Here is a 12,007-nt window from a genome sequence, read left to right on the forward strand (position 1 = left end):
GATTTGACTTGACTGGTTAGATATCTTGCCGTGCATTTGGTGCAGTCCATGTTAGTAGAGCAAAGATATCAGACACGATTTGTTTATATTATCACATAGCTCATTGGGAAAAGTCTCAGCTGAAAAGAGGCTGGGTGTCTCTTGTGGCTGTGTGTATTGCAAATACAATACCTTATGAGTGCTCTTTGTGAATATTTCCTGTTTCTCATAAAAATTATGTGCCATTCTTTCAGTGTTAGTGAAACTGAGGCTAGGAGAATGCTTTGTACACTTACTGAAACACTGCCAGAGCACAGAAAACCAGAGAAAATATAATTTTACTTCTCAATGAGTTTTGCAAAAAGTAAAAACACAAGTGATTTTTGGTGACTGATAGTATCAAGGCAAAATTTTTTATGTACCATACCAAAATGGGCAAATATATATGCAAAAATTGTGGAAAGTGAGAATTAAAATCAATCATTATTACATATGCTATTGTTATATGAATGATGATTATTTCCAATGCATTTACATGCAAAATTGTGTTCTAAAATTATTTTGTAGCTGAAATTATTTCAGTGGCTTGCCATGTTCATGTCTCTGTTTACATGGTATCTGAAAAGTGCCTGTGGCACCTCATGCACTCTAAATTTTACACACATACACCATGTGCTCGGTGATTTAATTACCTCTGGTAGCCATGTTGGCCTAAGGACAAACATGCTGTTACCTGCCACAAATTAGTGGCAAAGCTTCTTCAGATACTTCAATGAATTTTCCACTCTAGCAGGTTGTAGAGAAGCAAAGGCATCAAAATACTCTCTGTAATTTGGGTCTAAAGTTATGGACTCCAAAGCCATTTAAGAAATTTGAATAAACAACTCAATAATTCAGGAATGTTGAAAACAAATGCTTACCCTTAGAGTGCATTAAAAATATTTTAATATTTTGAGCAGATTCTGTAAACTATATATATTCACCTCACATTAGTTTCCCATTTGCAAAAGTCTTTTGGACAACACAACCAGAACAGATGGTAAAGGGAATAAATGTTGGCATTTGAAAATTTGTGCAGTTCTTGGGGTTAGAAGGACAAAATACTTGGGAAATGTCCCTGGTACTTCAAAATAAATGAGATTAGGAGAACTGCTAAAAAATTGCTTTGGATCTTCTTAAAGCTCAAAGTGTCAATTTAGATCCATGCTAACAGGAGTTCTTCTGCCATCACAAGTGGGATCTTCTGCCTTTTAACACTTGCCATCAACACAACAACTGTAAATCAAAGCAAATGTTGTTGACATCACAATACCTTGTCCTGGCTTTGGCTGGGATAGAGTTAACAGTCTTAGTACTGGTGCAGTGCACTTTTTTGGATTTAGGAGGAGAATCTTTTGAACAACAGCGATTTCTATTTGTTGCTAAGTAGTGCTTACCCTAAACCAAAAGCTTTCTCAATGCACTGCCAGCAACCAGGTGCCCAAGAAGCTGTGAGGGAGCTTGGCCAGGACAGGTGGCCTGAACTGGCCAAAGTTACATTCCACACCCTTGAACATCATGCCCAATATATAAACTGGGGGAGTTGTCTGGGAGGGGCCAGTCCCTGCCTGGGGACAGTCTGGGTATCAGGCAGCAGGCAGGGAGAAATTTTATTGTGGATCACTTCTTTCTCTTGGGTTTTATTTCTCTTTCCTTTTCATTTCCAGTAATATTAATATATTTTATTTTATTCACTCACAGAGGGAATAGTGAGTGAGCAGCTGTGTGGTGCTGTGTGGGGCAGCTGGGGTTAAACCAGAGCAGTTATACCACTGTGAAAACTAGTAAATGCAAGAAGAGTATCAGACTCTGGTTGTGCTTAGATTTTTTTTCCTCTACGCATGGACAGACACCTGCTGTGAAAAAAAAGTTGTCTGGCACCCAAATATAAAGAGACTTGATGTATTTGCTATGATTAAATAAAGCTCAAGTTGTTGTGATTAAGTACATTGTAGCCCCACAGTGATCTATTATAATTTTAAAAATAGAAATACTGTTTTTTCCTGAGTAACACTGCGCAGTGTTACTCAGGAAAATACTCACTGTCTTGTGAATTATACATTTATACATATTATCTGGTCCATAATCATCCATAACAAAGAGAATATTTTATCACAAGTCAAACAATGTGTTTTAAAAATCAGAGAAAGCATTTAAAACTTGTGTCCTTGCATCCTAATAGTTTCACTGGAGTTGCAGAGGTGAATGAAGAGGGGAAAGAGTTCAAATTACTGGGTTTTTCTGGAATCAGTAAGAGACATTACCCCCAATCCATGTGGCTACTTTACAGCTGGCAAATGAGAGTCTCATCCTCTTTCAGGGCAATGATTTCAAAGGCATTTTAAGGTTGATGAACCCAAAAATGAAAAGGCATCCTGTGATTGGGGTACACAGTGAGTAAGTTCAGTCCCCAAAAGGAATCATGTATTCAGGATCTGGTGTTTTCATACCATTCCAGGCAGCTTAGTCCAGAACCAGCACCCCAGCAGGTTGCTTGTGCAGGGAGGGATCTGCACTGCTGGCATACATCTTTGGGATAAGACATGAAACAGAAGACCTGCATACTTTTGGTCAATAAAGACCCTGAAGGCCATTAAGTGAGAGTGTGGGTGGTTAACGGCGGTGTCCTGGCCAGGTTTCCGCTGCAGTTATTGCATTCCACTGCCTTATGTTTCATCTGCAGTTTCAGCAGGACATGGTGTTCCTCACTTTCACTCCAAAACCATTGAGCAGCGCTCCTGTGCGTTGTTACACAGCTGCTGTGCTCCACCATGGTGGTACACCCCCATTATATATTCACACAGATTTGGCTCCACATACTGTTTCAGGGCTAAGTTAGGTCAAAATTACTTTCCAGCATGGTCTGTGGAAGTACTCCAGGTTTATGGTGCAATTATTCTTGATCTAAAGTGCAGCCAGATTTGCCCCAGTGTCTACAATATCAGTTCATAAAGTTTGCAAAGGTCTTTGGGGGTGCTTTCGGTGAAAACACAAAATGTTTTGCTGCTGAATGCATAAAGAGATGTGGCCAAGAAAGAGGAACCAGGGCAAGTACTGTTACAAACCTGACAGCAAAGTAAGCATATATGGTGTGTATATATATGTGTGTGTATGTATGTATATGTATGTATGTAAGTAAATAAAGTCTCCTTCATGCTACTCTTCATTTGAACATACACTGCCACTGTCATTCTCAGTGAAACTTTGGGGAGGGACAGACACCTTCTCTTCTCCTGTAGCATGCAGGAGATATCCTTATGCTTACCCTGTGTCTTTGGGGCAAAGCAAAAAGTGGTAAGAGAAAGGGGGTGCCAGAAGGGAAGAATATCTATCAGTTTATGCAAAATGGAGGCTGCAGTGAAGTCAAAAGATAAAGATTTCCATTATTGACTAAGAACTCAGTAGTGCTGCACTGTTTATTCCTGCTGCAGCAGTATAACTCAAGGAAAGGGCTGCTGACACTTAAACATTCATTTTTTCATACGGTTCCTGTTGGTGAAGGGAGGCTGGTGGGAGGTGGATGAAAACTGACAGCTGAGGGGAAAAAATTTCAACCATGCCTCTTTGCAGACTCAGTGTGTTAAATCTCATATTAGTTGCACATGTGAAATCACAGTGAGCAAGTATGCACATATTTTCTTCATGTTTACCGGAGCAAAGGTGAGGGAGATTCAGCATGGTAAAAAATCCTATCAAGAAAAAGAGTATCTGATTGCCTGTGTGAGTGTATATTTCCATGGAAAACTAGATAGAGGGCTTACTTTGGTCCTACTGAGATCAGTGGGAGTTAGCCAAAATGAGTTAGAAATGTTGCCTACTGTCCCATCTGTACTAATGTGAGTTGGTGTGGTGCTGCACAGTTTTGGTAACTCTTACTCCAGGAGTAGTAGGACTACCCAGAGTGTAGCAGCTTGAAATTTAATTGTGAAGCAAAGAGATGCTTCTGGGAAATTCAGCCAAACAAAAAACAACAAACCCTAAATCATGGAAATTATGAAGGCTTTTCTTTATTGGAAACAAATGTGGATTTTTTTTTTTTTTGGTCTACACACTAATTAAAACCATCCTGTGCAATTATAGTATGACCAAATTAATATATTTCAGTCTGCTTTTCAACTGTTACAGCTGCATTCAAAATGTTTCTTTGAGATCAGCTAGAAAATACACAGATCCTTAGAAGAAAAATTCAGGCTATACCCTGAGCTGGCCTAATAATTTAATCAAACATGTATTTGTGCAATATTTTGTAACAAGGAAACTTCACTGATGTGCATCAAAATCCACTGTTTAGGTGCATATGCAAACTTACTAAAATATGAAGCCTAGCAATTGTTTCTTTTTTCTGAACAAGTTTGAGTGGTTCTCAAAAGTTATCACAGTAGTGCCTGAAAATAATCCTTGTCTCCCAGAACATAAAGCTAGTTTTAGAAGCAATTTATTTTTTAACCTTTCTATTAATCTCAGCCTTGTATGGGCATCTCTCTCTGTGTATCCAGTCAGGTGTATATATCGGTTTTTCCTATTCTAAGTGAATCAGTAAGATAGCACAGAACTGCAAAAAGTCAGTGTTGTATATGTACACCTATGTGTTTCTCTGTGTGTAAACATATAAGATTTCTGCCTGTAATGCAGTCATGGGAGCTTCTCACACAAAATTAAATTTAAAACAACTGATTTCATAATAGAAGTTCCAAGTTTACAGTGTATGTTTATGGTGTATGCTTGTGTAGACTGCCCTTATTTTCTAAATAGGCAGTTTTTAAACTGGGAGGTTTTAAAGCTCAGTTGAAAGATTTAAAGGCTGAAGGCCTTCAGGAAATGAAGACTCACCTTGACAACCCTCCCCAGTTAAGCTCCTAAAAATTAGAATGATCTTTGTGTCCATCCTCTCTTGTAGTTTGTGTCATTCAAGATAATCATCTTGATCGCACCATGTGTTCTTCTAGACACAGAAGTTTAAGACAAAATGTACCCTAACATATCCTGACACACACCTTTCTTCCTAACATATGGTCACCAAACTTCAGGAGGCAGGTTCAGGGTGATAAACCATGGCATTACTTTACAGATCTAATGTCGCATGTGTGTATGTGGATCTGTTTATTCAAATAGGCTTGAGTGTGTGGTTAGAGTTAGAAAAGGTTATGGGTTATGTCCTGGATCTTTGGAGGTCAGTTTAATATAGTTTAAAGATCAAAAGATTTTCTCCAGCTGAAATTGTGAGAAAGAGATCTACACAGTAAAATAAAATTTAATAAATAAATAAGTAAATAAATAAAACAAAATCAAATTTATTAAATTAAAAATCAAAGCAAGGCTGTTTGGACAAGTAGGAAGAACGTTAGTGTATGCTGTACAGATTTGGCTTACTTGTCTCCTGCCTGGCTTAGAGCTGTATGCATGCAGTGATATCTCTGTACTCACTGAGTTCCTTGTACACATTGTCACTGGAGGCTTGGCTTAATCAGTTGTGAGCTGAAAAAAGTAATATAAATTGGAACCCTTTGTCATGAAGTATTTAAATGTTGATATGCTTTAATGGCTTCGGGGAGAAAATTTAGCATGAGAGATTGTAAGAAACAAGAAATCGATTACATGTAAGAAAGGACTTGAACCTCTAATCAAGTATTACCATATACAGAAAGATCCCTAGCTAGTTATAGCTAAATTCAAATGGGATAATGGTTAGATTTTTTTTTTTGTTAATTTTAAGTTTTATCAAAAACTGACATTCCTATTCACTCTTTATCTAGTTTTGCATAATACATGCTTACAATGATTTATGGAAAGTTTTCACTGTGTAAATATTGAAGCATATGCTAGACAGTATCCATAAGCAGAGAGGGTTTTATGAAATACAGGCATCTGCAAATTTCTCTCTGGTTTTGTTGGGTAAAAAAGGCCAGAAAACTTCTTGCTGAAAATTAAAAAGGTAAAGCTTGATATAGCTAGTAGGAGTAGACAAGGAGTATTTAAGAGCAACTTTCTTGTTCCCTACTTTTTCTATGACAGCAAGGGTAACCCCATGACTGTCACATCCTTAACTGCCAGTTTGTCTGATCAGTGGGACTTAGCAGCTGCTGAAGGTCGAGTGCTCCTCCGTGTAAATTCTTAAACAAAGTGAAACAAAGGGTGATGGTGTCTCATCAAGAGGTAACTCATGTAGCTAAATGCCAGCTTTGCGCAGTTAAGATGTGGAGTAATTCCCTGAAAGCACGAAGGGAACCCCTGCATTTATAGGCTTGCCTGCCTGTTCTGTGTATGCAGAGAGCTGGCAGAGAGCTGCCATCAGGGAGGGACTGTGTGACACCACCTTCCCCTTACATGTGGGAGTCCGTTACAGGATCTCTACCTACTATTCTCATGAGCTATTGTTGTGCTAGCTGTGATTAACTTTTAATTACTTATATATCAGTTTTTGTAAAGCATCCATCTGTTATATAAGCTTGATTTACAAATGAAAGCAGAACCAACATAAAATGTGGCAGTAGTACATTACAAAGCAGCCTGCAGCCAGTGGCAGACAGGAATCCTAATTCAATGCAGGTAAGCACTGTGAATTAGACAATGTTATTTCCATCTTTAAACTATGGGAGTTACAGTTAGAAGGAATTAATATTTGTGATTTGGGATGGGAAATGTGTGCAGATAGATGAGGTCAGATATGACAGCGAAGGCCTAGAGATACAAATCTGATTCAAATCCAGTTTTGAAGCTCCATGTAGGAATTATCCATATGTTGAGCTGCTATAGTTGGTTGGAAGTTGTTGAATTATATGTAAGAAACTTTAGATCTTACCCACAGGGAAAGTAGCTAAAGTTATTTAGGTGGAAAAAACCAAAAATAATTTTGGATCTTTAAAATATGAACCTGTCCTTTAATTTTTTTTTATGGCATTGGTGGTTTTTTCCTCCCACCCCTCACCTTATTTAGGTTTGGTTTTGTTCCACTTATTTTTCTTGTTGGGGGTGATATTTGATGTTCCAGATGATTTCTGTTAGATAGTACTGACTGCCTGTAAACTACTGCTACATCAAGAACTGTAAGGACATAGAAATCAGACATGTCCACTGTGCTTAGGGGTGTTCAAAGGTGAACACATTTCCATACTAATGCAGCAAACCAAAACCAGCATCTGCATCATGATGTTTCATTCATCACCATAAATACAGAATGAACATTTTCTACACATATATGGGTTTTGGGGCTTTCCCCAAAACCTGGGTTAACTGGGTAAGATTTTGCAAGTTAATTGCTGTTGAGGGTTTTACTGTCTTTCAGGGTTTGATTGTAAAAGTTCATGTGTGAAGCATTTATAAAGATTTTGTAGTTGTTTCTAAGGTACTGAAGCATACATGGCATTAATCTTCAGCCAGAGAGGTGAACTGAGCTGAACATTTTCAAACTGAAATAATAAAACCAACTCTAATCAATTAAATACATGCTTTATTATTTGACATTGCAAAATTATATTTTTGGTACTCTAGGAAATGTGAGGGAAGAGAAGTATCAATCATCTGAAGACTGAAAATAATTAATTAATTTAATAAATAAAAAAATAAATCCAGGGGGTGAAGGGTCTGGAGGGGAAGAAAGGTATTTCAGACTTCATAATCAAACAAGAGTTAATGATTTTTGCAGCAGTGTGTAATCCAAAGTCTTCAGGTAAGGTTCTGAACCTGAGATTCAAGATGTAAAAAGATCAGAGGCAGTATGGTGGTCTGTCTTGTAAGGTTTTCAAACTGTCTAATGCATGAGGAAGCATTGGAATAATTCTGGTTTGATGGCCTTCCACATTTCTTGTTGGTTATAGTTACTGTGCTAATTTTATGTCCAGCATTTGCCCAAAAGGAAAGATGCCAATAAAATGATATATTCATTATATAAGTATTTTAATATGTTTTTATCAATACTTGCTTGAATGGATTGCCTGACATTACATTGCAGAATTTTTAAGTCCTACCTTCAGGCAAATCTCATGCTTACTAGCAAAAATGAAAGTGTGAAATGCTTTTTAATGTATATTTAACAACAGATAGTCTTGTGATTACTGATGTGTATTCTCTCTGGATTTTTCCCTTGCTATCAGAAGGCAATGTTAAGAGACAACATTTTTACACATTTATGCTATTTACATCCATCAGATCCTTACTTTTTTACATATTTTTAACTGTCATTTATAAGAAGGCTACAAAAAAAGTAATTTTTCAAGTCTAAACCATACCAAGGTTGCAAGTTTACAACCAATCAATTGCCAGTAATAGTCCAGGAAAAAAGGGATTAAGGTGCAAGTGTTAAGTGCTGTTTCCAAGACATTTTCCCTTGCATCAAAGTTTCTTATGAAATGGTTCAGTCTTGTATCTGCTCATATTTAAGGAGCAAATCTATCAATTGTATTTATTTAGCTCTTTCTAATAGTGTTATCATTTAATAGTGATTAAGGTACAATTTTCTGTATTTTAGAGTGGTGTGCACAACAGTTCATGTTTTACTAATTTATTCTAAACAGTAGCATTCTGCAGAGATCACTGTTTTTAAAATAAAAGTACTGAAAGCATTTTAGATCACAGAGTCCCAGGGTCTACATTTTGTGTACTCTGACACTGTTAAACTCAATCTGTTTTTTTTAACTGTGACTCTAATTACAGTATTTGCATGGATGGAAAGTTTGTGTTGTTTGGTCAAGTTCTATTAACACTGTTTGCATCTTGTTTTTTGAGCTTAGTGTTTCATGTTCAGGCTGCAGAGCACCTTCTTCAATAATTATGCAGAATCAATAAGCTTTTCTTTGTGTTTTGTCTTTGTTGTTTCTTTGATATGGCCTCTAGGATGCTGCAGGCAAGGTGCTGGACCGCTGGGCCATCATGTCCAGGGAAGAAGAGATCATTACCCTTCAGCAGTTCCTGAGATTTGGAGAAACTAAATCTATTGTGGAGCTGATGGCAATTCAAGAAAAAGAAGGGCAGGCTGTGGCTGTGCCATCTTCAAAGACAGATTCAGATATAAGGACTTTTATTGAAAGCAATAATCGCACCAGGAGCCCAAGTCTCCTTGCTCACCTGGAGAATAGCAACCCTTCCAGCATTCATCATTTTGAAAACATCCCGAACAGCCTTGCATTCCTGCTTCCATTCCAGTACATAAATCCAGTCTCTGCTCCACTTCTGGGGCTGCCTCCAAATGGCCTCCTGCTGGAACAGCCAGCAATGAGGCTCCGTGAACCAAGCCTTACAACCCAAAATGAATATAATGAGAGCAGTGAATCTGAAGTTTCCCCTACACCTTTCAAGAATGAGCAAGCATCCAGCAGGAATGCTTTGACCAGCATCACAAATGTGGAGCCCAAAACTGAGCCAGCCTGTGTCTCTCCTGTTCAAACACCTACACCAGTCAATGATTTATCGAAAACAGAGCATACAAAAAGCTCATTCCGAATTCACAGAATGAGGAGAATGGGGTCAGCCTCCAGGAAAGGAAGAGTGTTTTGCAATGCATGTGGCAAAACTTTCTATGACAAAGGTACTCTTAAAATCCACTACAATGCTGTGCACCTGAAAATCAAGCATCGATGCACTATTGAAGGCTGCAATATGGTCTTCAGCTCTCTCAGAAGCCGCAATCGCCACAGTGCTAACCCAAATCCCCGCCTCCACATGCCTATGCTAAGGAATAACCGTGACAAAGATCTAATTCGTGCTACATCAGGTGCCGCCACTCCTGTCATAGCAAGTACAAAGTCCAACCTAACTTTAACAAGCCCTGGGCGTCCACCGATGGGGTTTACCACTCCCCCTCTAGACCCAGTACTACAGAACCCTCTTCCCAGTCAGCTGGTCTTCCCGGCTTTAAAGACTGTCCAACCTGTTCCTCCGTTTTACAGAAATTTACTTACTCCTGGCGAGATGGTGAGTCCTCCAACCTCACTCCCAACCAGTCCCATAATACCAGCTGTGAGTGGCATGGAGCAGCATCCCCCTCCTCCTTCAGAGTCATCGGTACCTTCAGTGTTGATGCCCACCCCGGAGCCCAATGCAGATCTTGCCCCCAAGAAGAAGCCAAGGAAGTCAAGCATGCCAGTAAAAATTGAAAAGGAAGTTATTGACACTGCTGATGAGTTTGATGATGAAGACGAAGAGGTGAATGACAGGAGCACAATGGTGAATGACATTGGTCATGACAATCACTGCCATTCTCAGGAGGAAATGAGCCCAGGCCTGTCTGTTAAAGACTTTTCCAAAAGTGATAGAGGCAGATGTATGTCCAGACCAGACATAAGAAGGGCAGACAGCATGACATCAGAAGACCAGGAGCATGAGAGAGACTATGAAAATGAGTCAGAGTCATCAGAGCCCAAATTGTGTGAAGAATCCCTGGAAGGCGATGATCGCCTCCATGAACCTGGTGAAAAATCTATGATGCACAGTGACCGACCTGATGAAAACCACAATGACTCTTCCAACCAGGATGTCATTAAGGTGAAGGAAGAGTATACAGACCCTACATATGATATGTTCTATATGAGCCAATATGGACTGTACAATGGAGGCAGTGCCAGTATGGCTGCTCTTCATGAAAGTTTTGCTTCTACATTCAACTACAGCAGCCCTCAGAAGTTCTCCCCAGAAGGTGAAATGTGCTCCAGTCCAGACCCCAAGATCTGCTATGTTTGCAAGAAAAGTTTCAAGAGTTCCTACAGTGTGAAGCTTCACTACCGAAATGTTCATTTAAAAGAGATGCATGTCTGCACAGTGGCTGGCTGTAACGCTGCGTTCCCATCACGGAGAAGCAGAGACAGGTCAGTAAATATTAATTGATTTTCTGCATTATTAAATGTGTTGAATTATGGAAGAATAGGCAGTTTAGGCTATATGAAGAAATAGAGAGATGCACAGTAATGACAAGTGACAATTGTGTTCCCATGACATTGAAAGAGATTTATCACTTTAAGATTTTCATTGTTCCTTGGCATTCAGAATAGTATATATTGGGCCATCCTCTTAAGTGACTGCCTAGATAATAAATGTCATTATACTTTCTATATTCCTGTGAACATGTGTATTGTACTTCTGTTTATAAGCTACAGCCCTCATTACATTTATTTTCTTCTTCCTGTAACATTTAAAACAAGAAAATCTTCTATTAAGAAGTAAATATAGAAAATTATATACAATATAAATATCTCCATTGCATGCCTATGAAACCATAGAACTAGGAAGGAGGGCAAAGGTGGATGGGTGGTTGAATGAAAAGATGGAGATAGGTAATAAAGGACTGGAATTATTTCCATCCTCATAGGGTCATACAAAAGCAAACAAGAAGCATTAGAAGGTTGTTCTTTACTATTTTTAAGTTTTAAAACTAGGCGCTATGTTGTAGTGAGAACAAGTAAATATCAAGAATTAAGAAAATCATTGTCTGTTTCTTTAGTAGAACCTACACACATCTCTATCCACTATGGTCATTTAGATTACGTTACTATTTTCTGCATGTGAGCAACTGCCTTCTCCACCAGTTGAACTTATGCACATTCAGAGAGAAAAGGCTCCTCTACATATTTTTAAGATCAACCAGGGTATATTCTGCTGGCCCTTCAGATGACATCATGCCTGAGCTATGCTGCATCAATACAAAAGCAGTTGGGCTTAAACAGAAGCAGCTGGTCCATAAACTCTTTGGTTTAGGGTTTGGTTTTTTTGTTGTTTTGTTTGGAGGGTTTTTTGGTTGATTTTTTTATAGACTGTTCTTTTTGATTCCTGAGGAGAATGTAATACAAATGGAATTTGTCAAAGTGATAGGATAACACAGGTATTTCATACTTGTGGATAGCAACTCTCTCATTTGATGATCATACTGTCACCATAACAAAATCTCTCTGGTTCATGGAGTAATGGTGAAATTGGTTCACCTCTTTTCCTTTACTTGCATTTCATATTTTTTCATTAGGCTGTAAAAATTCAGCAGACACAGTAAGGAAATTAAAACTAGCTA

General features: G+C 38.5%; 1 protein-coding gene across 2 annotated transcripts in view; it reads left to right on the forward strand.

The window, feature by feature from the left end:
- Positions 1-12,007, forward strand: part of BNC2 (basonuclin zinc finger protein 2) — a 234,725-nt gene that overhangs the window by 202,480 nt on the left and 20,238 nt on the right. For both annotated transcript variants that reach the window (XM_066569529.1, XM_066569530.1), the window contains one exon: positions 8,848-10,814. In XM_066569529.1, the coding sequence (XP_066425626.1) occupies positions 8,848-10,814 (1,967 nt within the window). The remainder of the gene's footprint in view (positions 1-8,847; positions 10,815-12,007) is intronic.

This window comes from Molothrus aeneus, chromosome Z, assembly GCF_037042795.1.
Source record: "Molothrus aeneus isolate 106 chromosome Z, BPBGC_Maene_1.0, whole genome shotgun sequence".
In the NCBI taxonomy this organism is placed as follows: domain Eukaryota; kingdom Metazoa; phylum Chordata; class Aves; order Passeriformes; family Icteridae; genus Molothrus; species Molothrus aeneus.